Source organism: Coturnix japonica, chromosome 1 (genome assembly GCF_001577835.2).
Source record: "Coturnix japonica isolate 7356 chromosome 1, Coturnix japonica 2.1, whole genome shotgun sequence".
Taxonomy (NCBI): domain Eukaryota; kingdom Metazoa; phylum Chordata; class Aves; order Galliformes; family Phasianidae; genus Coturnix; species Coturnix japonica.
This window is the reverse complement of record NC_029516.1, coordinates 158,715,005-158,742,609: the sequence shown is the minus strand read 5'-3', so window position 1 is coordinate 158,742,609 and position 27,605 is coordinate 158,715,005. Positions and strand designations below refer to the sequence as shown.

General features: G+C 40.4%; 2 protein-coding genes across 4 annotated transcripts in view; one reads left to right on the top strand and one right to left on the bottom strand.

Annotated features, from left to right (window-relative positions):
- Positions 1–6,830, top strand: part of TNFRSF19 (TNF receptor superfamily member 19) — a 51,446-nt gene extending 44,616 nt beyond the window's left edge. For all 3 annotated transcript variants that reach the window (XM_015852085.2, XM_015852087.2, XM_015852088.2), the window contains exons 7-10: positions 52–177; positions 934–1,036; positions 2,806–3,206; positions 4,475–6,830. In XM_015852085.2, coding sequence (XP_015707571.1) covers positions 52–177; positions 934–1,036; positions 2,806–3,199 — 623 coding nt within the window. In that variant the 3' untranslated portion in view covers positions 3,200–3,206; positions 4,475–6,830. The remainder of the gene's footprint in view (positions 1–51; positions 178–933; positions 1,037–2,805; positions 3,207–4,474) is intronic.
- A 12,021-nt stretch (positions 6,831–18,851) lies between these two features.
- Positions 18,852–27,605, bottom strand: part of MIPEP (mitochondrial intermediate peptidase) — a 62,336-nt gene continuing 53,582 nt past the window's right edge. Inside the window, exons 17-19 of the mRNA XM_015852089.2 lie at positions 26,510–26,631; positions 25,643–25,716; positions 18,852–19,109 (exon numbers count right to left, since the gene is read on the bottom strand). Coding sequence (XP_015707575.1) covers positions 19,015–19,109; positions 25,643–25,716; positions 26,510–26,631 — 291 coding nt within the window. The 3' untranslated portion in view covers positions 18,852–19,014. The remainder of the gene's footprint in view (positions 19,110–25,642; positions 25,717–26,509; positions 26,632–27,605) is intronic.

Below are 27,605 nucleotides of genomic sequence, written 5' to 3'. Positions count from 1 at the left end.
AAAAAAACAGCATCATTTACTAATACGTATTTTATTCTTTTTATCAAAAAGGGTCTTTGAGATCACAAGACATTCATTACAGTGGGTCTGAATTGTCGTGTTTTGATAGACCACGGCTAAATGAATACAACCACAGAACATGCTGCCAGTGCCAGAGGAGCACATCACAGACCTGTGGTATGTTAAGTCTATTTTAAAATCACTGTAAGGAACAGGGGTTGTACAAGCAGCAATAACTCCTGATTAGCATTTATCTGACACTTAAGTTGTGATGTTTGGCTTTCACTACGAAGCTAACATTGTTAATTTCTCAACAAGCACATAGAATTTCTAAGTAGCAATTTGGTTATGACTTTTCTGTTTTGTTTCCCAATGACCATTCACCTAAATAAACGCATTAAGTATCTTATCTATCTCATTTCTTTCTGATAAAAATAGCTCTGCATTTGGCCTGGAGTCTTAAACTGGTATGAAGCATTTCACAGATAGTAAGAACATGATACCAGTTCTAAAGGACGATGAAAACCCAAACAATTCAAATCACTGGGATTTTATGAAGTGCTGTCAGAACAGATGTGTTTATGATATTAAAATACACATAATTTAACTTAAACACAAGCTTAAATGCCTAATATGCTAACTGTCAGAATGAAGTACTTCCTCTTCTATGTACCTAATTAAAAAGCAAATTTATTTGAAGAGTGGATATTCAGATTTTCATGGCAGGTATCTGTATTATTTCAGGAGGAAGGATTTGACTTTTATAAATAACTCTGTATTAAAGAAATAAAATAAGCTATCTATAACCTCTCTCTTTCCTTAATCCACATATTATAGTGTAACTAGTAAAATAATACTCAAATTTGAAAGAGAGTCTAAGTTTACACACAACTTCAATGCATCTAACACTATTACATCAACTTTCATTCTTAGGGCCTGTTCATTTGATTCCTTCACTGTGCTGTGATGAAACCTGTAGCATGGAGCACAGCAGTCACAGCTGTGCTTTGCACTCACAGACTACGCTTAATGAAAGGTAATTTAATTGTGTGTAAGTCTATTAAACAGCTATTTTGTATGCAATCAAGTTAATATTTACACAGGGTATGATAGCGGTTTGGAGTGGAACACCAGATTTGGATGAATTGTAGCCATATCTTCCTGATTTGTGCAAAAATAGTTTTATGGTTAAAAAAAGTTTTACATTAAATAAAGAAATATATATATATATATACACATATATATATATGTGATGTTTAGGTATTACTGGATAAATTCTGACACATTAAATGAGTTTCTCTGAAGAAGTGACCCATTTCTCTCACAAACAGGCATTCTTTCTCTTACTGTGTAGTTCCATAGAGGCTTTGGTGACCTCCTTTCCTGCTTTGTGTTAGCAAGGTGCTATGAATCCGAGGGGATTAATATACTGCTTAGAAGAGTCATGAAAATCTTCCCTTTTTTAGAAACTCCAAATGACTGTGAAACTTGAAATGTTAAGTAAGTCAGAGTTTCTACTGGATTCTAACCATTATTTTCTGCTAAACAGCTGAGTATAAGTACAGCACTTGTTGCTGACATTGTAATGCCTTGAGCTAAAGATATAAAGCTTATGGTGTCATGCAGAGTTTCCTAGTCACAGCTTTTAACACTGGATTTATTTATTTCTTCAGACTGTTTATTGTTTACCATATAGGATTTCCAGCTGTTTTCTTCCTCTGGCCAAGTTTAACTGAAAATGTAGAAGCAGCTTCTTCCAAGATGTTGTTTATGCAGGGCAGGGTAGCGACCCAAGCAGGAGATATAAAATACCTACGTTTTCTGTAACAACTTGTTTAAATACCAGCAAGTTTGAATCATCCTTTTCTATTAGCAAGGCTGACAAATTGAGAGTTGTGTACTTTTTGAGAATACTTTTGGTTAAGGCTTTAAAAATACATGACATATCCATGCTATGTGCGTACATCAAAGGAACCTGATTCCTTCCAGTAGAAATGGAGTTTGCTCCCATTTCCTTTGCCAAAATACTGTATTTCCTTCAATTGTGGTTCAATGTCCTGACTTTTCACCTCAATCTACAAAAAGGCTCTTTGTATTTATCTCAGCTATCCAAGCGTCGTGCTTTGGAAATGAGTAAAGCTGCTTAAATTGCACTGCAGGCAGTATTAATGTGTGCAAAGTTTTGGTCACATAAATTATTGCTTTATATCAGTCTACAGCCTGTACATTTTTGTAAGTTCTGTAGGCACTAATTGAAATAGAACGTCTTAGTAGATCATTTACTGGGCTTTCAGTAGAGATGTGCAGGCGCTGAGGTATGTCGGCATCATCGTTTTATTTGAGACAGATCATTGAGTTTCTACTTCTTCTTTCTTCCCCGTTTTCTAAATTCTAACAATTAAAAATCCTTGCCAGTCTTCCCAAAAACCTTTCTTACTGCAATTGAAGCTTTTCATATCCTGCCTTAACTCCCCACCACACACATGCATGGAAGAACAAACGCACTTCATCACATTTCGGTTCTTTAGACTCAACATCGCAACTGTATTTCATGTTCACATTATGAAGGGCCTCAAGCATCCTCTTTGCCTCTAGTAGCAATCTCCAGGGCACTCTTCCCTCCCAGATTAAACACAGCCTGGCTTCCAGTTCAAAAGAATTTTTGGACAGGATGCCTCTCAAGTACTGACTAAATATGACCCTGTTTAATCTGTGTGAAATGCCTATAGTCACTAATGACGATAATTACAATACTGATATTTGCTGGAATGCTTTTCAAACCTCTCGCCTTTTATCTTTTTGCAGGGCTTCTGATTCTGTTGGAGAAATGATTCCTGCCTTCCTTGGTTCTCTTTCACGCTCTGCTTGTGGAGACATTTCAGATGCTTGGCCTCTGATGCAAAACTCAGCTTGTTGTGACAGCATTTCTTTCTGTGAATCATATTCAGAACTGGCTGGAGTTGCTGCAAAACCCTGCAGTCTGGAGACTGAAAATGCAACTGCCATTGAGTCAGATAATAACCCAGAGCTAAGTGATGCACTTACTTCAGCTAAGTCTTCTGATGGAAACACTGCAAAGCCCTTTGAAATCTCCAAGCATAGAACATATATAGAAGTTTCATCACTTCAGAACTCAGCCGCTGCTGAATCCCAGCCAAAGACGAAGTGTAATGGAACAGCAGATGACTCTACAGACTGATAAAGAGGTAAGAAATACAACTACAAAGAAGGAGTGAGAATGAGTTCCCCAGGCACGCAGAGCTAGATAAAAATAGAATTGTGAAAGCGTGTGTAGTTATGTTTCTCCAGAGATTACACCTGGCTGCTCCTGAAATAAGTTACAGCTCTACAAAAGATCCAAGAGTTTCATGTTTTAAAATGATTGACTGAATTTGAAAGGTGTAATTACTCAGGCTGTAATGCTGAACTAATACAAACCAGAACAGAAGGGTAGGCCTGTACACCAATCATTTTTTATCGAGTTCTAATTACATTTCAGGGGAAAAATAGCAATTCATAGTCTTATGCAAAGCTATTATGTGTGGCCAGTCCTTGTTGATGAGGAAACGTCTTTGCTTATCTTAAACAAAGCATGGAGGACATGCAAGCATTCCTCTAAAAATATGCACAATATATGATTTGTTTTGTTTTGTTGTTGTTTGTAAATGCCTTTTTCTACTACTGGAAGTAACTTTGAGGCCAGGTTGGATGGGGCCCTGGGCAGCCTTGTCTGTTGTTAAGTGTGAATGTTGGTGGCCCTGCCTGCAGTGGGGGGGGGGGTTGGAGCTTCGTGATCTTTGAGGTCCCTTCCTTCCAACCCGGGCCCTTCTGTGATTCTATGAGAGCAACTCGTAGCTTATCTGTGAAGGGGCCCCATGTATAGCATTTGTACTGGTGGTGTTATTCAACCATTCTACCTGCTGTGTAGGCTGTGGCTGGAAAGCTGCAATAGTCAGAGACAGGAAAAGAAGCATTTACTACTAATATTAATAACATTAGTAATGGACCACGTTTAATTAAAAGAATTTGCTATTTGTAATTATGAAAATTTCAGGTCATCTGCAGGAATAAAGGGCCTTCATTTGATCCTCTTCCATTCAGTTTACATGTCACTTTCATACTGTTCTTAAATAAAAAGTATAAAGCAATAAGTATTTAACAAAAATGTGCACATCCTGGATACACAAAGTGCATGGCTACTTGTAAAATAACCCTTTGTTCTTTACATGACATTTTCAAGAAGAGAAAAGGGAGATAAATGGCTCTGAGTCAAGGATTTGTCTGCTATTGACTTCAGTAGAATTTGTATATTGCCCTGAAAATCTACTGCAATCACTACAGATATTGGCCTTATCTGGATGGCTTTTCACGTACAGCAGTTTGGTGTTTTTTTAAATCATTTATAGTTGTGTATAAAAACATGTGCAGATTTGTTTTGAGTTTATGTAACCACCGTTCTTTCAATTTCATTTAGGAAAGGAAGCTATTTCCCTCAGCACTACAACATGATGCTTCCCTGTTGCTCGTCCACTGATTGTCATCAAATCACCCGGTCTTCGGTGTCACACAGTTTCAAAACCAGCTGGAAAATGACGGCATCATTTCACACATTCTAAGAAGTTGCACCTGAGCTGTAACAGCTGCAAAGTGAAACTTTAAGGAGCAACCTAGGAGAACCCTGAGAGCAGGATTAGGAACATTTGCATCTCTTATTGAAAAAGAACCTTTTAGTTCCTAAGATTCTCAAGAAGTCCAATGGAATGAGCATACAAATGTGTGTAAATATATCAAGACATACAGATACGTTAACGTGTTTACATGGTTACCTTCAATATGGCTGCAGATGTGAGAAGGCCTGGGACAAGACTTTGCCAGTTTCTCTGCTTGCACATTTGCATTTGAAATTGTTTTCTGGCTGCAGTTTTTAACTCACTTTCCTGCTGTTGAAGGACTTAAGAATGAAACATTTCTATTTATGTGAGGATTCTCTATTGATAAACTGAAGCTTTTATTGTATCTTACATTGTAGTCAATAAGCTAGTCTGGGGAATTACAATATTTGCATGTTACAGATGATGTAGTTGAAGTCCCTTTCACCCAATTACTTTGTTTGTGGGAGGGAACATTGTTTTGTTCAGTGTAGCAGGAGATTGGCCGTGCACTAGGTTTAGTGAAAGTCAACTCTATAGAAAGGGATGTTACGTTGCTGGAAGTCCCACTGTGGGAAGATAGCACTTGTTGGTGTATTTTTTATGTTGAAATACATGTAGTCAACTCACATCAAGACAGCAGAGTCAGCTGGTGTGTCACACAACTGTTCATGCTGTGAGATCTATTACTAATGTTTTTTGGTAATGAATTATTTTCATTACTTATGTGATAGTTTCAAGATTCATGGTGATTTCATTCACTCATTTAGTGGACTTCCTGTCTTTAATTCAGGTCACTGTCCTTCTCACGGTCACATTTTGTGTAAATTCCATATTACACATTAAAATAGATTCCAAGCTTTTTTTTTCTTTTTACCAGCTCTGAATAGAATCCTTGGAGTTACCTGTGTGCCCAGTTTATAAATATCAACTTCCTTCCCTCTTTGTTTTTTATGGCTTTTGTGACTGCAGGTTGTTGTAGCATTTCCTATAAAGATATGGATTCTGCGGCCATTTTTCCCTAATCTAGTTTTAACTTCTGTGAGTGATCCCTGTAACCTCTGCTGGCTCCCTGCATCCAACAGGCTCCAACCTGCCAGTTGTGACCTCAACAATCCTTCTGTAGAAATTCCCAATGATGTGCCTTGACAAAAGCAAAGCGATCAGCAAAACAAATGCGATTTTGCATTCAGTGTGACTCATCTTTCTGCACGTGGTTTGTACGGCAGTGGAAACGATGAGACGATCATGTTCCACAACACAAAGAGACTTCTTTGAAGGAGCCGGTGGAAGATTAACCCTGTACAATGGTTAGGCTGAGTACAGGCAGCCAAAATCAATGAGATCGTTAATGTGTGCAAAGAAAACTGTTGGTTAACAGCTGTCAAATTCAAGCCAAAGTGAAGAAACTACTTAAGAGGCTTATTTTAATTAGTAATGACTCCTGTTTGATCTCGTACGTAGAAGAATACTCGGTTATACAAGGAGTATAATTACACAACTCAGTACTGAAAAGTGTACGATCAACTAAGAGTGGTTTTGAATCACTTCTTTGGACACCTTCACACATTCAATAAGTTCTGAAATGTTATTTTTCACTAACTGTGCATGAAGAGATGGGTGCCTCTCTGTAAATACTTGCAAATAGAACAAAATCCAGCGTGCATTTCATTACGTGGTAGGATGTTTATAGAACGTGTGTGTTTTTAACCTCTCATTAATAACAGCTCTTTAAACTGCTGTGTTCCAAACTGTTGCCGGCATCTGTCACAGTATGTTTTCCTATTGGAATTTATGCTTTGTATAATGCTTTTGTCCGGCAACTCCAGGTAGAAGAACTCACATCTTCACATGAGTGACAGGTGGCTTCGGAGCAAAGTGGGAGTAGAAATGAAAAGAGTGCTGTTCATGTATGTGTATATTGTGTATATATTTCTGTCCTTAATTTAACCAAATTGGTCTTTTTTATATTGCCTGTGGCAAGCAATGTTGTACATGCGAATAGAAAACATACACTACCGCCGCATTGTGACTGCCCACATAGCACATCTAAGGACTTACAGTGCTGTTTTAAATGATCTTATAAAGAATGTAAATTAAAACCTTGTATAAATTGCTTTGTAATACTTCTTCTTCTTTTTTTTTTTTTTTTACTTGTGAATAAAACCTTACTTGAATTCAGTTTGTTGTACATTCGTTATGCATTAAAGCAAGTTGGATGATGACACCATGCCAGGTTGTTGTGGGAGAGAATTTCCAGCACTAGTTGTTTTTATAGAAGTGCCTGAGAGAAATCAATACAGCTATTTCCCTCTGTCCTCAGAAGGGACTCATTTATTCCAGCAAACTTCAGATTAGTTCTTTTCTGTGTTTCTGTGCTCATCTTCTGCTGTGGCACCAGGGAGTGGCACCAGCCCTCATCCCTTGCTCAATATCCTTGCAGAGCAGGGAAAAGGGAAGTTAGAAAGCCTGCTTGGCTCCTTGCTCCTTACAGCCTAACTTAGCTTTAACTTCAGCATAGGAAGTTCTGCACGAATTTGCGTGAGAACTTCTTTATGGTGAGGGTGACGGAGCACTGGAACAGGCTGCCCAGGGAGGTGGTGGAGTCTCCTTCTCTGGAGATATTCAAGACCCGCCTGGACGCCGACCTGTGTGACATGGTGTAGGGAGCCTGCTTTGGCAGGGGGGTTGGACTCGATGATCTCTAGAGGTCCCTTCCAACCCCTACAGTTCTGTGATTCTGTGATTCTTTCAAATGAGGCTGCTTATGTCTTACTCACAGCTGTCGTTGTGGAAAGAGCAGTAATGGAGATCTCTAGATCTCCAGGAGAAGAAACGGAACGTTTCCAAAGTGGATGTAAGGCATGTACCTGAACAAGAGCAATTCACATACAGAACGGTTAGTGAAGGGCGTGGTGAGCTCTGTAGAGTGAATCACGCCACATGTGAAGAGTTGGGGTTTGATGTGGAAAGCTGAGGGCGAACGTATTCAGTGCCAAGCTGTGTTGAGAGCCGCAGCTCAGCCGAGCAATACAGGTGCTTCAGCTGTACACAGGCATGTAGATCCCATACAAACATTGGCTGTAATATCTGAAAAACAAGAGTTTTTGTCTCACCTGGACCCCTTTGTACCACAACAGGCAGCTCCAGGAGTCCCGCTGCTGCCAGGATCACACTGGTTTGGCCCAGCCAAGCATAAAAAGTCAAAACCAAGAAAGAAGCAGAGATTGAAGCAGGTGCTTATGGTCTTTTATTTGGAAACCAACCACAATTCAAAACAAATTACAAGTGATCTTAAGACTTTCATACAGGTTTGATTGTATCAGATATAGCATTTATGTCATTAGCAAGGATGCAACTTTTTAATCCACTCTACCAAGGAAAAACCACCTGAAAATCTGTTTCCTGCTCGCATTGCTCTTGAGGGCAGCGATGTTCCTGCCCTTTCTGCAAGGCAGACCAAGCCCTTAATCCCACAGAGCTCATCCTGGCACGAGCTGCAGCGCGCATGGCTTTGCCCTTTGTTGTGGGCTCTTTGAGGGCCTTCGGTTTGCATTCCTGTGAAGTCCCTCCAAGCAACAGCCTTCTTGTGCTTAATTAATCCTCCCGCTGCCTTTGGTGATGGAGGCTTAGCTCGCTACCTGCAGCACATTCCATTTCAGACACTGCTGCTTTGTTTTGTCCTCAAAGAGAGGGCGCAGCATTCTTACAGCCATGGAGCTGAGGTCCATGCAGCGAAGCCACACAATGCACACTTTGTGCTGTCAGGGTGCGCTTCAATCTGGATTTAGGTTTGGCGGCAGCAGTGGTCAAACCCATTTGCTCTTCATATCGCACGTGAGCTGATTTGATTCTGCCTGATCAGGCAGTGCTCTCAATAGGATGAAATAAGCGTGGGCTGGTAGGGCTGGTGGCATCTGAAGACCTTGACCGGACCCTGCTGTGACAAAGGGCTGATGAACACCAGCGTACCTCCCTACCATGGACAGACAATGCAGGAACATGGTACGGCTGCAATGACCAAGCAGACCAGCAGCCATGTCTGCATGCACACGAAGGTCCCCAGTTGTCATTTTCACTACACTTCTGCTGACAATCATATTTGAGAAGCCAAAGGAAAGACAACCACTTTTCCTCTAACTTCATGTGCTGAAACTCTGCACCTGGCAAACTGAGGAGGACACCACATATTTAGAATCACAGCACACACTGCACTGATTTTTAACTAACAGGACAGATGGACTCAGAGAGAAGAAATTCCATCCTTCAGATGGAAAAATAGCGCTTCGTCTCTTGATGTGTTTAAAAGCATCAAGCCTGTGTGTTCAGCTTGCTCTTTCTATTTCAACAGGCTATGGGACCCACAAGGAAGAGCTCAGGAATGCCATAAATCACATATCCTGTGGCTTTCATCAACAAATAGATAGTGTTTGAGTTTACTCAAGGCGCTGGCAAAGTGCTGGGACAGAGATTCCTGTAAGTATCTGTCTGCCAGATGATGCTTCCTCACTCAGTTAGAACTAGACAATTTCTTGTCCTAGAAAAGCAGCCTTCTGGTTTCCTTTCTATTGCAGCCTGCTACATCTGATTCACCCTGCAGGTCTCCCAGCTGTGCAGAGATCAGCCATAAATATGCTGGGAAGCCTAAATACAAAATCATAGAATGGTTTGGCTTGGGAGGGACCTTAGAGATCATCTAATTCCAACCCACTGTCATGGGCAGGATTGCCACCCACCAGCTCAGGCTGCCCAGGGCCCCATCCAGCCTGGCCTTGAGCACCTCCAGGAATGGGGCATCCAACAGCTCTCTGAGCAGCTGTGCCAGCACCTCATAACCTTCAACTCATAAAAAATGTGATTTACAAAACACCCCTGCACAGGGGTCACGCTAATCTGAGTGATACAAGTTTGACATGATCCAGCACTAAGCCTTGGGGCCCAATGGGTCAACAGTGGGGTGCCCCAGGCCCAGCAGGGTGAGGGAAGGAGGTGTCCTTTCTGCTCTGTGCTGTGAGGACTCCCTGAAGTCTCATTGTGACACCCAACACACCACCCTCCTGTGCTCTACAGTCAGATTCCAGGTGAAAATGCCCTTAATATTCTTCATATTGCTTGTTTAACAGTTTTAATAGCACTAACAGCACCAGAGAAGTACTAACAAAAAGAGAGAGGTTGCAGACAGATGCACATCAGCCCTGACACTCATCTGTCTTTGTGTCAGCATTCACACAACCAGAATAGCACAGTGCAGTGTTTATGGTGTGAGAAGAAAAAAAAAGCAAATACAAGGGGAACCACTTGCCATGGGTGTCAGATTTTGCCTCAAGCTTTGCCAGCAGGGCTAGGCAGCAATGTTGACCTTGTAGTTCTTGTTGGGTGCTGACAGTGGTCACCTTATTGGTCTCCAGCTTGCAAAGACCAATGTACTGGCCTCAAAAAGACCAATGTAATGGCCTCAAGTTGTGCCAGGGCAAGTTTAGGTTGGATATTAGGAAGAACTTCTTCCCAGAAAGGGTAGTTAAGTACTGGAATAGGCTGCCCAGGGAGGTGGTTGAATCGACATCCCTGGTTGTGTTTAAGAGCCGTTTGGATGTGGTGCTCAGGGATATGATTTAGCGGAGGGTTTTTAGAGTTAGGGTACTGGTTAGGCTGCAGTTGGACTTGATGATCTTCAAGGTCTTTTCCAACCTGGGCAATTCTATGATTCTATGACTTCCCATAGCTCTGTACTGAAAAGGCAAACAGAAACATCTCGGACACACAGGCACCATTTACACTAGGAATGACAGCACTGGTTGCTTTCCAGGTGGCATTTCTCTTTAGGGGAAGTCAGCTTGAACATATAAGCATATAAGTCACCACAGGGATGGCGACTCCACCACTTCCCTGGCCAGTCTGTTCCATTGCCCAACCGCTATTTTGGAGAAGTTTTTCCTAATGATCTGGGGGATTTCCTCTGAGCTGAGTATTCCTGGGCAGGGAGGACTCAAATCCTTTCCTGAGTGGATTCTGAAAGAAAAACAAAGAAAATATATTCAAAGGTAACCTAAAGGATTAACAAAATCAGGTTTCGGGTCAGTGAAAGTGGAGGCAGCCACAGATTAAAAGGGAGGGCCGTAGCACTAGCTCAGGGGATTTGGCACAAGGAGGACTTTTCTCCGACAGACAGGCAGGAAAGCAAAGCTTCTCACCCACTCAATCATTTGCCCAGCATTTAGAGAGAGATGAAATAAAACTCTGGGATTTCAGCCAAACCACCAGCTCCACCTATGTACGTCTCCCACTTCCATGTGCACAATGCTGTCGCCGTTTCAAGTCTCAATAAAGCAGCTGTTTGTGTAGATCTCGCCTCTAACAGAGCCCAGGAAAAGCCAGTGCCATACTAACATTGGCCCTTGAAAACTTCATCAGAGCAGCAGGGCTAATGAAATGTTAACGTGTGGTCTATTGGTTGGCTGAGAGCATGGATGGACCTCCTTCTGTGGAGAGCTGTAGCACCAAAAGGTCATCACTCCCCCCGGGTCCTATGGTGGAGAGGAGCTCAGAGCATGAGGGAATGCCTCCATCTCCTCTCTTCAAGGATCCATCAGCATCTTTGTGACTTTCAGCTCTTTGAAAGAATGGACTCAAAAAATTACTGGAGGAAACAGAAGTAGAGCATTGCTGCGTGTCCCATTTCTGCTGCAAACCAGCCTAAAAACCTCGGGGAGCAATTGAAAAGTAAGAGGAATGCTCAAAGGTCCTGTTTATTTAAACAAGTGCTGCCTTTCTGAACTGGTTACACAGAAACGACCTGTTATCTAGGATGTGGTGGCTGGAATTTGAAATGCTTTCAGTTGGCATAAAGGGTCCCGATAAAGAGAGAAAGAGCTCTGATAAGACTTGAGCTTTTACAGACTTTCAGGGTGGTTGGGGTTGGAAGGGACTTCTGGAGGTCACCTGGTCCAACCCCCTCCTGCAGGGCATCCAGAGCTGGGTGCCCAGGAATGTGTCCAGAAGGGCCATTGCGTTGGTTGGTGATATGCAGAAAAAACTGATTTTTCTTTTTTTTCCCCCCAAATTACAGAATCACAGAATTGCAGGTGTTGGAAGAGACCTCAAGAGATCATTGAGTCCAACCACCTGCTAAAGCAGCTTCCCTACAGTAGGTCACACAGGTAGGTGTCCTGGTGGGTCTTCAATATCTTCAGTATCTCCACAGAAGGAGACTGCACAACCTGTCTGAGCAGCCTGTTCCAGTGCTCCGTCAACTTCACCATAAAGAAGTTCTGCCTGTTAGTAAAGAACTTCCCATATTCATGTTTTAGGCCATTGCTCCTTGTCCCATTGCTACACACCACTGAGAAGAGCCTGGCCTCATTTATTTACCTCCCACTTCCCTTCAGATCTCCCTCCTCTTTTCCCCAGGTTGAACACACACAGGTTACCCGGCCTTTCCTCACACGGGAGATGAAGCAGACAAAGCTGGAGGTGAGAGGCAGAATGAGAAACAAATGTGAAGCAGGGGAAGAAAAAAGAACTGGAATAAGCCCAATGAAACACAGCCCTCGGAGCAGCGAGACTGATAGTCCTGACTGACCCAGGGCGAGACTTGGAAGATGGAATGGTTTACTGATGGAGTGAGGAACTGTCAAGAGGGTGAATGCTAAGTTAGCTATTTCCCTGTATCAAGCCAGCCAACATCCTTTTTACACACACATTTGAGACAGCCAGAACCAAATACAGAAAAAAGAATTAAGCAGATTATGTTGGAAAACAGATTACAAACCAAACAAACTACTAAAACCACCTTGTCTTGGGAATTTGGCTTAAAAACCTGATTGAATCAAAGATAACTAATTTGATTAAGTAGAACAAGTTATCTTAATCCCTGTTTAGGGAAAACACCGCCAGCGAGCCGGCGCTGCGCTGAGCAGACGGCTCGTGGTGTTAGCTGGGTTCAGCGGAGCCGTACAGCAGACACGCAGTTCCTCTCTGCTCCAGGGACGCGCTCAGCAAGCTGGAGGCAAGCCAGGGCGAGGCAGAATTTAAACATATTTATTTTTCAAGTTATGGGAAAACAAGAAGGATGGCGAGGAAACAGGTCTGATCAGAAAGGCTCTGTGGTTAAAGCCATCTCTGAGCACAGGAGGCTTTTTTATGTTCTGCTTATTTGTTTTCCTGTCTCTGACAGCTGAGCTGGGTTACAGATCCCAAAAGTACTGCCTCCATCTCGAAGCATGCAATTACATCTCACATTCTTATGAAATCCAAAAGGTGACATGCTATCCCTTTTTCGACCCCATGGCGACAGTGCACTCTGTTTGTGCAGCTGTTAAGAGGCAGCGAACTGTGACTTAAACTCTCGCTTGTAATGAATGGGATTTACCACGGCTAGTATGAATCATTTTGATAACACGTACAATTAGTTTTATAGATGTTTTGGAGTGTTATAGCAGTTGCTGTATCACTTGTATCCCCTAGGGCTCTCTTATAAAATGACTTTACTACAACTGTATTCTTCTGGATGCAAAGACAGGCATTTTAAGACATTCATAGAATCATAAAATCATAGAATTACCCAGGTTGGAAAAGACCTTGAAGATCATCAAGTCCAACTGCAGCCTAACCAGTACCCTAACTCTAACAACCCTCCACTAAATCATATTCCTGAGCACCGCATACAAACGGCTCTTAAACACAACCAGGGATGGCGATTCAACCACCTCCCTGGGGAGCCTATTCCAGTACCTAACTACCCTTTCTGTAAAGAAGTTCTTCCTAATATCCAACCTAAACTTGCCCTGGTGCAACTTGAGGCCATTCAAGTCAATTTTTCTGCCTTTCTTACTTCTAAAACCCATGGGAAGAAATCAGATCACTTTTCATTTCCTCCCATATGCTCAATGAGATGCCTCTGTGTGTCTCATCACCACCCCAAGCCCATCCTGCAGCTCAGCTCCTTGGAACTCGGTGCCTTCAAAGAGCCTCAGGATGGAATCCTCAACAACCATAAACAGTGCAAGTCCTTAACTCCCTTGGAACAGTGGAAATGTATTGTGGATGACGCTGTTACAACCTCCAGGTCCTGGCCATGGCCCCAGCAGCTCCTCGCCTGCTCATCTTTCCCACCCATTGGGTGTAGGAGCAGAGGAGAAGTGGAGCATTCAGTGATGGCTGAAGAGTAAAGGAAGGAGTCAGAGGGACAGCGGCCAAAAGCCACTTCCTAAAACCCAAGACGTCCCAAAGATTAATTAAAAACACCTTCTGTAACCATTTTAATAGAGCTATATGATACTGTTTATTAATGCATAAACTCAGTCACAGCCAGGAACAAATGAATGAAAAATGGAACCTTCAAAATAAGAGTAATTTGGTGCTTCCAGGAGTTTTGACTTTAAAGGAGGATGCCTGAAATCTGTATTCTGGGAGTCTATGTTCTAAAGCAAGAAAAGCCATGTTTAGGATGGTCCATCCACAAAGGATGACAGATGGCCAACCTCAACCACCTGCAAGGTGCCCCATAGGCTACAGGCTTACACGCAATTGCAAAGCAGCAGATATCCCACTAACGCTCCCCTGTCTTTGAAAGCAATGACCAGCAAAGCACCAACCTGGTCTTTATCGGCACTTTGTTTCTGGTTTAAGCATTTAGTTTTTAACAGATTTCTTGGATACTTCCTGTGAACAACAAGCTGCAGTCATTTCCTACACAGCTCCAGAGCTGCTCTTCAGGAGTCGTCTGGGGAAGAGCAGCCACAGAAACGTGAAAGGCAAACAAACCTCAGCTGGGGCAGATCAGAGGGGCCGCCTTTGTCCTGCCGGGCTGATTTATACGGCCTTATCTTTTATCTCCTCCCCTCCTCCCCCTGAGCACACCAGCAGTGCTCCCACGGTGAAGCACCGGGAAACCCGAGAGTTCACTTTCTGCAGTTGTTCATTTTAGGCTCTCAAGTTGTCTTCTCATTTTAATGTAATATTCCTATTTTGGCATACAGCAAATATGCCAGGGTAAGGCACTCACTTGAACATGTTCCCAACACCATGTAAACAAATCCCTGGCTCTGGGAAAAGAAAATCTCCACTACTTTGCCCAGAAGCACTCTGAAACGCCATATGCGCAGAGCCTCCCACTTAACAAGCAGCAAGGAAGCACTTTGGCTCCCACTGCTTTTCCAGCTCTCATCAACCCTTTCATAGCCATGAAGCTGTGAGCAGGATGGCAACCCAGCACGCAGCCCTTTCAAAACCACTCCAGGACCAGCAGAGATGACTGCCCACTTGTGGAACTGAGGCTATGGGGCCTCTGTGAATTAACCCAAACTCTGGCACGTTTCTGAGGAAAACTGTCTGGTTTGGACAGGCATGTCTCATGCTGATCAACAAGCAGAGTCCTCTGCACGTGTTGCAGTGCTCAGCTGTCAAAAAAGGAAAACTGGGAGTGAATGTGTCTAATCTCAGCCATCAGCTCATTAGACTCTTATTCACGAGACCAATGTTCAACCTTTCAAACTCCCTAACACAATGTAGGTATTTTAATCACCTGGTAATCTGTAATGCATCCTTTCCGAGCCATCAACACTACCATTACCGTGATCCACACTCTTCACTTGCACCTCACTATCATCCATGGCACTAAGCTCCATTACTTTGATGACATTCATTTTCAATTTTGCAGACTGATTTATACTGGACCAGGTGCTACTCCACATCTTAGAATCAATTTCTTATCAACGTGTAGCTTGACTTATTCCACCTGGCTTCCCACTGCACACAAAGCAGAAACCTTCCTGAACACCTTCTTGTTAGCAACAGCGCTGTAACCTCCATGTTAGACCTTGTGAGTACACTTGGAAGAAACACCCAACTGTAGGCTCCCTGCTCCTAACCCAGAGGTCATTTTGCTTCTGTATCAACCATTTTTCAAGTCTGGTTTCTAACCTACGTTCAACATTTCCTTGCTCTATTTCCATTCCCTTCCCTGCCTTCTTTACTCAGCTGCCGTACCAGTTGCATTTACTCCACCAGAAAGCAATTATTAAGCGCTATTCCATCCCACCGTCAATGAATCAGAAAAACAATCACATCAAACATGGAAAAGCACACAAAAAAAAGCACAGTTGACACCTCAGACTATCAAATGTAATCCATGTCTGCTTTTTCCGGTATGTCTTAATTGCATGTTATTATCTCCAAATCGCATAAGGCTATAATTTCCTCTAAAGAAAGATGTTCACTGCTTATTTTCTATAGCAGCCGAAGTCCAAAACACGGTACGCCTTCAGATTAAAAGCATGACGCGGAGTTACACAGAGCGGCTCTAAAGCCACTTTTGGGCAGCCAGTTCAGCAGCCCCAGTGGGGACATCAGGAATGCTGGAAAAGGATTGCAGTGGTTTTTACATTTAAGAAGAGTTACGCTGAGGGTCACAAGAGAGATCTCACATTACTGAAAGTACACGAAGCTGCTGAAAAATAGAAGTCTCTCTCAAAAGAAAAAAAAGAAAAAAGAAAGGAAAAAGTATCAGACATTTGAACAGCTGGAAGCATTTTCAGAATCTACAGAACAGGAGAAAAAAAAATATTTAGAATAATATTTCCCTTTCTGTAGTAAGCATCGTAGTGCTGATACAACAGATTCTGAATGACGTCGACTGCTCAGTCCTCAAAGGTTATTTCATCAAACAAAAATCAGTGGCGTCCACATCATTTCTTTACCAAAAAGCCCTGAAGCCGTCATTCTGAATTACACTTCTTTTATCTACCAGCTCCTGTCTTTGCCAAATGTCCCCCAAACCCACAGCTATGAACAACAAGCTGAAGCCCACTTCACTCGAGAAAAAATAGAAGTTTTCTTCATTTCTTTGTCTGTATTGCATTCTGGTATGAAGATGTTGTTTGCTGCCACTGACAAGAGCTTGCAAGGGCTGCTGTTTACAGGGGGACATCATGAGACAGCAATAGAGGCTTAACAGAGGTATAAACCAATGGCAACTACGTACATCTTGATAAAGGATGTCAATTCCAGAACCAACATCGATTTCTTTCATATTAAAACCTACGGGCAATCTCTTAATTTCAAACGCTCTTATTCCACCAACAGCGAAGCTCTATTTTCTTTACAGTACTGCTCCCAGGTTCGTGTTAGCATTAGGATTTCCTTTTCCCAAGTTCTTTTTGTCTCAGTGAATCTTTTAACACGTGCCAACTCCAGATAAACATTATTGGCTGTTTGCTTAGTACAAAAAATATGCAACCAACACAGAACTCCCTTGGTGACACCCTTTAATTACCACACGACCACTGAAAACAAGAAGCTGTTAAGCTTACATTCACGAGTTGTTATTGTTTCCTCTTGAGAATTACCATCTCCACAACATGTTTTCACTCGTGTCTAAAATTAAATGTACTTCTTTGCAGGGAAATACCCACCTCATTTGTTACGCTTTTTCCTCTTCAGAACCAAGAGCAGCTGCAGAATGCAGTCAGTCAGACACAATATGGAGGCTTAGTTGTGGCATGTCTGAATAAAGGTCTGCTTGCCTTCAGTCAAAACATACCTAAAATTGTCCCAAATCAGATCTAAAAGAACGGCAGTGCTTATCACAAAAGATAAATCCCCCCTATGTAAAAGCAAAGTGAAAAGATGGGAGGAGAGCATAACTTATCAAAAGTGATCTGACAGCACAGATTCTGTTAAAAAATGGACCCCATCACCTCACCAATTCTCATCCTCACCGATCTCTTCCCATATATCTGTTTTTCTTCCTGTTAGGTGTCCATATCTTTATTTTTACTTGCTTCTCTTCCAGCTAATTGCTCCCATCTCTCAGCCTTGGTTCCCTCACTCTGAGCACATGAACACATACGAAACCTTTTGTAAAGACGAAGACATGACCTCAAAAAGACAAGGCTATTTCAAAAGAGGAAAACTTACCACATTCTTTTTAAATAAGCATGGAAATGTTATTTCAGAATGTACTTCAGGAAGAATCCCCTCACTAATAATACGTCCTTTATTGTTTGCTAGATAATATACAACCTTAAGCTGTTCCATCTATCTGGAGCTAACTATACTGAAAAAACACCTTGTCTTGAACCAGTTTTTTGCACCTGAGCCCACCCTTCTACACCTGAAACAGCTTCTTGTCATCCACTTACTACAAAAGGGAAACTCCACGTGAACAGTGATGCAGGGAAAAGATTCAGGTCTCACCTAAGCAGCACACTTTCCCACATAGTTCCACAATAATTGTTCTCTGCAATGGAATCATCAGAATGCTTGCAAATCCATGCTTACCATATACTTCATCCAGCAAAGGCCTCCAAGTAACAAGGGAAAAACTTAAACCACTGCTATAGAACAGTTAAGAGGTCACAGAATCATAGGACCATTGAATCACAGAATGGTGAGATTGGTGACTGCAAAAGTTAACCTTACAAATAATAATAAATAATAAAAAAACAATCAGTTGGGTACTTAGAAAACTATGAATTCAGTAGCAACACCAGTTCTGTTACACTTTGCTAACTACGTTCCTTCTCACATTTTGTGCACCTGATATGATGAATGGTCCATTCTTTCAAACTTGAAGGTCTGTTCAACAGCTTTATATAACAAAACATACTATTTTTACTTGCAAATATTGCCACACAAATACTGACTGGATCATCACAGCATGACTACTTTCCATGTCATCTTCCTCTGTTTAGCAATTATAAGCTTCCTCTTTTATTTCTCTTCTGCTCTTTCTCACGTTGTGTGGTATTTCTTTCCTCCTCATCGTATCATTTTCCCTCACACACCTGTTTACCCACAGCTTTTCTTCTATCTTTTTGTTCCTTCTCTTAGTTACTTCCTAGTTTTCAACTGCAGTTTTCAACTTTCTTTCCAGTTTCCCTTCTCCATTGCAAACACAATTCGCTTTCCCCCAATTCAGAAGCACCACAAGGAATAAATAATTTTAAAGAAGATCCATGACCGTGTAAGAAGGAGCCATACAAACAGTGCTGGGTCACAACATTTGATGGTTATGCGCCAACACTAAAACGGTGCGTAACGAAAGACGCCACTCCACCAACCCTGAAGATGAGTTCAGTTCCCTCTTAACCATCTGCTGCTACAAGATCAGAGTTTCTAACAGTAGTTAATACAGTATTTATTGTCTCAAATTCTGTGCTTAAGCTCCTGTGGAATGAAAAGCCATCCTCTTCATAAACAAAATCACATCATCCAATAAAATGTTTTATTACTGTTCCACCAACGTGGATATTCAAACACATACAAGTGTTTACCAAGAAGCAAAACGAGTCACAACACCACTCTAACCGCAATTATAAAGATGTATCTTATCTCCTGTATAAGAATTCAGTTCTGTTCACATCTTTCACGAGCCCATAATAAACGTTTCGAAGTCCTGGTCTAAGTCTGAAACAAGGGCGTCCACAAAATCTTCAACTGAAGGTGATTTCTGAAGCATACCTATAAAAACAAGACAACAGATTCTTAGCATTATCACTTGTTATCACTTCAAAAGCTTTGCCAAAAACCAAGTTATTAAAATTAGCTAGCTTTTATTGTCACAATATGACAGAAAGAGATATATATATATACATATATTTTTTTTTTCCCTGTCAAGAAACAAATGCAATTATAATGCACAGGGAGTAGTTGATTGTATCAAGCAGCCTGGTACATGTTATCACAGAACTGACAGGTTTCAAGAATGTGAACATTTTTTTTATCGCTATGATCTTCCTTAGGCTGCGAATTGTATCTCCTGTAAAGGAATGCAACCAAAACACAAGATAGAAGCAGCCACATCCAAATGACTGGAAGAAATCAGTAATCAGGAAGGATCTCAGTCCTTATCTGCTGAGTCTCCAGATTGACACAGCCAGGGAAAAACAACATTATTTTTTCGGTGTTACACACCTTAAAACGTTTAATTTAGTATTTAAAGTACAAACATCTCTGAAATATTACACAAGGCATGTAACATATCCAAGCATGTATTTTCAGTGTGCTGCAGTTTTAGTTTTGTTTGGTTGTGGTTCTTTTTATAATAGAGGGCTTTGCCTATTATCAGTTATATTTGTTAGCAGGCATGCTATTTGTATCACAAGGCTACAGAATAACAGACAGGGAAATCAGCACAAGAAACAATCACACCCAATTATTTTGTCACCTATTTCTCACACCATCCTCCCCAGAATCTGTTTGCTGAAAGCATGAGAATCTCATGCAAGATATTTTCAGATGTTTCTTCATCACAAATCCTAAATTAGCGCTGGATCTTTTTGCTGCTCTTAATATTTTTGAAATTATATATGAAAATTTACAGCCTTACTGTAGCAGGAAAGAAAAACAGCACGGCTGCCAAATCATGTAAAATTTAATCTTCATACTACTTTGAAGTGTTCTGTTCTTTCTGACAACTGCCAACGTAAATATAACCTTGTTCTACCCTTTCTGATCAGCGTACCTACTGTACACAATTTTATGCTCCCTTCACATCCTCAACAATATTTGCTTTCAGTGGAAATTATAATTGCCTGCTGCTAAAAGACCGGAATCTTTTACTAAAGCACAATTATTCAAAACCCACCAGGAAACAGACTGGTTAGACGTAATTTTGAGCGAGCAACCAAAAGAAAGAATTTTCTTGCTGAGACCTCACAGAGTCCCATTTCAATCTGATTTAAGCATGTTGCATGTATCGACACAAGCTGCCATGGCCCAGGAGATAGCAGCAAGCACTCAAAGGAAAACAAATCTCATACTACATATAGGTTCACTGAAATGCTTTTACGTGGAGTTTGCATCAATGCATTTTTTAAATGAAAGAGAACAGAATTAATACCTCTGAGTTCATGGTAAACTTGTAATCTAACGTTAGTAAAATCGCTGTGGAATTTCTTTTAGATCACAATGGAAACAGAAACAGATGTATTCCAATAGCAGCTACTAAGCCACGCTCCCCTGAGAGCCCACTGCAGACTGACTCCCAGGTTTCTGATGGGGGTGGCTGGGAGGTGTATTTCTAATGCAACAGACTTCAAAAAATTCCCTCAGACAAACAGTTTAAACCCTCAGTATTTTCCTGCAGTTTGCTCAGAAATGGAGAAAATGCATTAAGGAAGCGACCCAGATGGCAGCCCACAGGAAGAAACATTGTCATGCATGTTCAGAGGAGCTTCATCTTTCAGGCAGATGGAATGGTCTGGTTCCAACACCGTAAATCATTTCACCATCTTTTCTTTTTTTCCTCATTTTAGCTCAGGTATTTGCATCTGAACAAACTGGCTCTATTTCTAGAGAGTGAACAGTAAGAACTTCAGAAAAGAAACTCTGATGGTTATATAAGATATAAAAACGTGAAGTTGGGTGAAATGATTTCTTTTCTGGAGGTATTTGAGAGTCCTGTGGACACAGCACTGAAGGTTCAACACAGTTTGGACTTGCTGATCTTTTTCTTGATTCTGCGAACCCTCCAATTTTTAAGACGCTTCATAAAGGAACCATTTTTTCTACAGCCAGTATGTTAAATGCTATCAGGTATCAGCAGGGCGGGATGACTGTAGTACTGTCCAGACCACATTTTTCTTAAAAGTATAAAACCAGCCATAATGGATACAATAACCTTCACCTCTGCAAGCTCAGAAAAATACAAAACCTTCAACTACTGAGCTTATAAAAACCATCCTGGCTGAATGATATTTAGCTAATTCTTTTGACATTCTAAATTTATTTTGCTGCAGACCATTCTCAAAACACCGATTATTGCCATGTCACAGAAGAAGGAAGGCAAATAGTACAACACTCAGTTACGAGGTTTGGGAAGAGACCAATGCTGTTATTATCTTCAAGTAGATTTAATGTCCCTCTTGTAGAAGAACAGTGAGTCATAAAAAACCATTCCATCCTTGGGTGTTACAAAACGAATAGAAGAAACACCACTAACTACAATACTCTCACATGTATTCTAGCGCAGCTGAATACTGTTTTACCAGATCTCTCTCAACACTTGGTACAAACTACATTTGTTTAGTCTCCACATGGTTTATATCAAATATGTAGCAGAACTCAGTTTTTTTTCTGGCAGCAGTGATGTCAAATGACCTCCAAGCCCATGCTCCCAACTGTTGATAATGCAAACAGATTTCAGATTTCATGCATTAGCAATGCTGTTTTCCCATCACTGACATCAAAAGCAAACTCTAGAGGAATTTGCTTTTGAAGGAGAAGGACGAATTGTAACTGAGGTCATCACTGAAGAACTTCTGTAGTAAAACAATTGTGCCCTTATGAAATAAATAACTACAGACGTTAGAGTAGACAACTCCAGCAGAAACAGACACTGATGCTATTTCCATGTTTTAACCTCTTACACTACCCCAGCTGTGCTATGAGTGGTCATGTCTTCCTTTAAACCCCATTAAAATATATCAAAGTAGGAACAGTATGTACTTAGCCCTTCAGTCTAATGATTTATTAAGATGTCCATGAGGTCTGATGGCTGCAGTTTTAAAATCTAAGAGTGTGTTTTATACATTCAGACCAACTCTCGTTCCAGCTCAGTCTCTCCCAAGCCTAAGGCACTGCACAGCTTATCTTCCCTGCTTTGAAGTTGTCTTTCACATTACACCACTGTGGTTAACCACACCCTTTTGAGAGCTGGTTAGCTATAACCTACAATCAATGGAAGTTGGGAGAAGAATAAAGCCTGTGGCAGAATTTGGCCTCTGCCCCTTTGGAACATTAATTATTTTGAGCCCATGTACTTTGAGTTAACATATGTTACCACTCACATCGCCTTTACGATTTATGCATGTATTTTATACTTTCAAAGAGCCACACAAGCTTTATCTGAAGATCTTTACAGCCTCTTCAAATCATAACTATTCCACCAAGTACAATTAGAGACATAGGAAAACAAATTTTCAGACTGCATCGGAGCAAATGCATGTTAATTTATAGACTTAGTTTGTCTGATTACTATGCATGAACACAACTGAGAATGACTGTCTACAGTACGGTGCAGTATTAATCAGCAAAGAATACAACTGCATGTGGGTTTTGCACATGGGCTTCTTCACAAACCCGAAGGGCGATGTGACTCCACCAAAACTGCAGGAGAACTGCACTCCAGAGTCTGTTCCATGCTCTCAGCTCCAAAATCACCCAGCCCTGTACTTTCCACACTGCGATTCACTTTCTGCCAATGCACCTGGGTTTCTTTCCAGCTGGGGAGTGCCAGGGGAGAGGGGGAGGGATGGTGCACGCCTGAAGCTTGTTCAGACCTGTGACCAGACCTGGAAGAGACCTGAGTTCTCTGTCTTTGAGGGAGTCTGGAATCCCTAATGCCATGTAATCCTAGGAAGGAGAGCTCTGTGGATATCCCACATGAACAAAGACATCGAGTTCATCTCAAACTGTATTTTCTCTTCAAGGAAAAAAGGATGCCTCTTGGGCAAAGCATTTTCCTTTTTATTCCTCCTGCTATGTGCATGCATAACTACTTCTGTATTTTGTCAGTTACCAAAGGGGTACAGTAAAAGGTGTCACTTTAGAAAATGTTTTACAAGGTTTCAAAAGGCTTTTTTTTTCTTCTTGTTTTTTTTTTTGAAGAGAAAAAATGCCACAGGAATCAAATCCAAACAAAAAGAGAAAGTATATTGTGTTTTCCTAATGACAGACTGGTTCAAACACGAATCTTGTCACCAACCCCACCGGATGGCAGGTCAGATCTTTTATCTTCCCTAATCAGTACATCTATGCGATTGTGTGGGAGAAAGATGAAAAGCTGGGGTCACATGCAAGCACAAAAGAAAGACAATAGGTAGCTTCTGAGAAGAAAATCATAACAAAGAAATTGAATAAATGAAATGTGCTTGTGAAGTTATCTGCTATCAGATCAACGAACACAGCTAACTGCACAATGAGATATGGAAGCATTTCAAGGGTGAGGCTGCATGCATGAATCCAGAAGCCAAGTTTGAGCAAGCGTGTTAATAAAGGAGATAAAATAAAGGAAAACAAATTTCAAACCATAGAGAAAGTAGTTTTTTGGTTTTTTAAATAGGGCACCAGGATCTGAACGATTTCTCTGAAGTAGAATAAAATCAACAAGCTGCTGGGTCAGGTGGAATTTGTCTTTAGCCAGGAAACCAGCTGTGTGCAGCACTGCAGCTGATGAAAACCAACCAAAGATGGAAATTGAGTGTTATGGAATAACTGTATGGAAAAGGATTAAAAAACAGCAAAAGGAGTCAGATGCTGTTTGAAATGGCAATGAAAACAAATGAAAGAACAAGTAATTGGTCCTATTCTTCTCCTCAGATTCTACTTTTTTTTTTTCCTAATAAATAAAGAATGATTAAACATACAAGAATCTTTTCCATCGTTTCAGTTCTGTGCTTTAATCTCAAATATTCCAAAATAAGCGATCAAATTATTAACATGCTAAAAGACCTGAGTCACCTGGATTTAGTTTTTCACAGAGTCACTCAAGCATTCCTGTTCAAATTTCATACTGTCTACAAATGGAGGTCACAACAAGCACAAGAATAGACTATGCAATTAGTAGAGGCATTCTTCTCATTATTTCATTGATCTTAAATATCTTTTTATATCTTTTTCAATTTCTGCTTAAAGTAATATTGAGGAAATTCAGAATACAGAAGTGAAGACATCTTGAAATTGTCAGCTCCAAATAGTACAACGTTTCCTCAAACACAGCTGGCACTTTACAGCAAATACCATGCCACACAGGTATCACTTCATCATTCACCACTGATCCTGTGGGCTGAGTGATGTGCACAAAATAAGTCAAAAACTACAAGCACAAGGAGTATGAATACTGACTGCATTACAAGACAGGTGAATTTGTGTGCTTTCACTGCGCTTTTCCATGCTTCATCACATCTGGATTTCCTTTAAGCTTGAAATAAATTTGGAATGTCCTGAACTCCAACACTACTTCTTCAGATTAATTTCAGTAAGACGTTTTTATCCTAAATGACTGCTGCATACTTTCAACCCCAAGCTGACAGTACCATGTTCTACTGCGCTCTCTCATCGGTGTTTAAAAATGTTCTTTCTTCCTTTGCAACATGGCTCACAATACAAGTGGATTTGTTGCAAAGATGTAATAATTGTCCTGCAACTACTTAATCCACAATCTGAAGCTGCAGTTGTTACAGTTTTCAAGAGCAGAACAGAGAGGTAAGTTTAAAAGATGCAAAGTCATGCTGAAGGAAAAGTAATCCCGTAGATGAGAAAAATGAGTAGACTAATCTAGAGAATATATATACATATATATATATAGTTTAAGGAGAGCAGAGGTTATGGTCACAAACATAAACTGACAGGTTAAAGAACTGAATGTTCTTATGTTGAAACTGTGTTGAGCTCATGATGTAATACAGATGCATTACCACTGCATAACTTATGTGATAAAAAAAAAAAATCTATTGCTATAACAGAACTGAAAAAGTTATTTTCCAGATTCAAAAGGGAAATAAAGAACTGAGAGGAATAAAGAACCAGATTTCCTTATCACAGTCTCCAGACTTCTGTTTCAAGAGAATTTATATTCAGACTAGTAATATAATTAAAGCTGGTTTGATGACGCTAAAATTACATGGCCAGTACAAGTACAATTCTTGTATTCAAAACAAGTAAATCTATTATGAATTTCACATATGCAAAAGTCATTGTTTTACTTTTAAGTATATTTTACTCTTACTCTCAATTCTTTATACTGCTTTGTTATACAACCCTTCCAACATTTTGTCCCAGCTATTTCTATGCCTGTTTTGTTCTGTGCATCACTCACTGTGATACAAAGCTGATCATTCACTAAATAAATGAAAAGGGTTTTTTTTTGTTTTTTTTTTTTCACAACTCCAATAAATAAAACAAAACTGAACTATAAAGAACAAACTGGGAAATACGTTTACATTCTTTATTTCTTGATCAAGGGAATCAAACAGTTCTAAAATATTTTCTACCTTGAACCATGAGAATGGGCTCTTTTCCACCACCGTGTGCCAGCATCTCTCTCCGGTAACGCTCACCCATTGCCCTGGAAAAACACAGATATTAGAGCCATCTGCATAGAGCCTGTCCAGCTTTCAGTTGTATTTGCTTCTAGGATCTCTACGTAATCCAAAGGCAGAGATGGAACTAGATCTTACACCCTGAAACGACAACCACCTTGATCCTACATTGACTCCCCGAATTCAGATTACATTTAGAAAATTACTATGATTAACTGCACTAGACAAATTTTATACACACAAAGATGTGCTGATGTCTATGGAAGTTAAAATGCAAACAGCATTTTGGCTTCCATTGTTGAAAGGGAAAAAGTCACTTAGATATAATGGCTAGAACATACACCTAAGATGTAAGAACAGTTACATTTTTTGAAGTCACAATTTACCTTTTAATTTCACAAAGCAAAATTAGTAGGATAACTACGCTTAGCTTTGAAGGTGGTGACACGAAGCTTATTTAATACCTGCAGTTGCTTTTGATTTCAAAAGAAAATTGCAATTAATTAGGTACCTACGAAAATCAAGCTCTCTAATTACATATAAATATGGCTTTCAGTGCCTCTCAACTGGCAAGCCCATATTTTAAAACACAGACACAAGTTCTTTACACCAACAATTATGTCCCAAATTATACTTCATCTGTGGTCATTCTTATTTTGTTAAACTCTTGAAATTAACTAAAAGGCTAAAATATATTTGGCACTGAAAAAGCCCAACCACCTACGCTGACCCATGCATAATGTTTCCCCCTCTCCAGAAGTAAGTAGAACAACATTTCTCCATTTTTATTTTTTTTTTCTATATTTTCTCTATTTTTACCTATCAAATGGATTTTGAGCAAAACACTGTTTCCACACCATGGAGGCAACGGCCCTGGACATGAGGTAGGAGTAATATTTGGCACCATAGCCCACAAGATGACTAAATCTCAGCTGCCAGGCCTGTAAGAAGAAAAGAGAATTAAGAATACCGGTCATCTTCAAACCTTTTAAATGACTCTGTGGGTTTTCTTGTTTGTTTGTTTTTTGTTTTCTTTTAAGTATAATAGAAAAAATCTGTTAGCATTACAAAATGAAATGGTTAAAAAAAAAAAAAAAGAAGAAATAAAAAACCCCAAACCACCACCAAAAAGCCTAGAATGAACACACGCTTTATTATAAAGGCATTTTCTCAAGCTAAATACTGTATATCCAATACGCTGATTATGATAATTGAAATCATACACAAATAGGGTCAGAAGGAGGGAAAAGCAAGAAGCAAAAAAAAAAAAAAGAAATGTAGTCAGATGTCGTAACAGCCATGTTGTTCTACCGGTCTCCAAAAGAAACACAATTACATTAACACAAGAAACTTCATATTTTATCATTTTCCATATGGATAACAGCAGCACCACACCTAGAAAAGCCCCATCTAAAAATATGTGCCACAAATAAAGTGGTCACAGGGACTTGAGTTTAATGCTATATAAAACACATCAGAAACTTGTAGGTAAATGAATTACATCCACATGCAAGTCATTGTTCAAAGATTTGTTTGCACGTTTTAAAATGCATATGCATAGCAGACTACCATCTGTAATTATATTGTTACTTATTCATTTATTGTTACTTTGCTTTATGACTCGTTCCAGTGATGGTGGACTTCTTTTACAAAGCTTTTCGACATCAATTATTTTCTTGTGTTTTTTCTTTTAGCACATAAAATGAAAAGCATCAGCGTTACTTTCACAGAAATACAATACATTAATACTCTCTTTCTTTGAATGCAACAGAGTAATTTAGATTGAAAGAGGCCTCAGAAGGTCATGTGGTCCACCCCTTGCTCAAAATGGAGCCAATCTGGTAAGGCTTCTCATGGTCCTGACCAGGGTGAAAGTATGTTTCCCTACAGGTTTAAATATATTTCTTGTACTGAA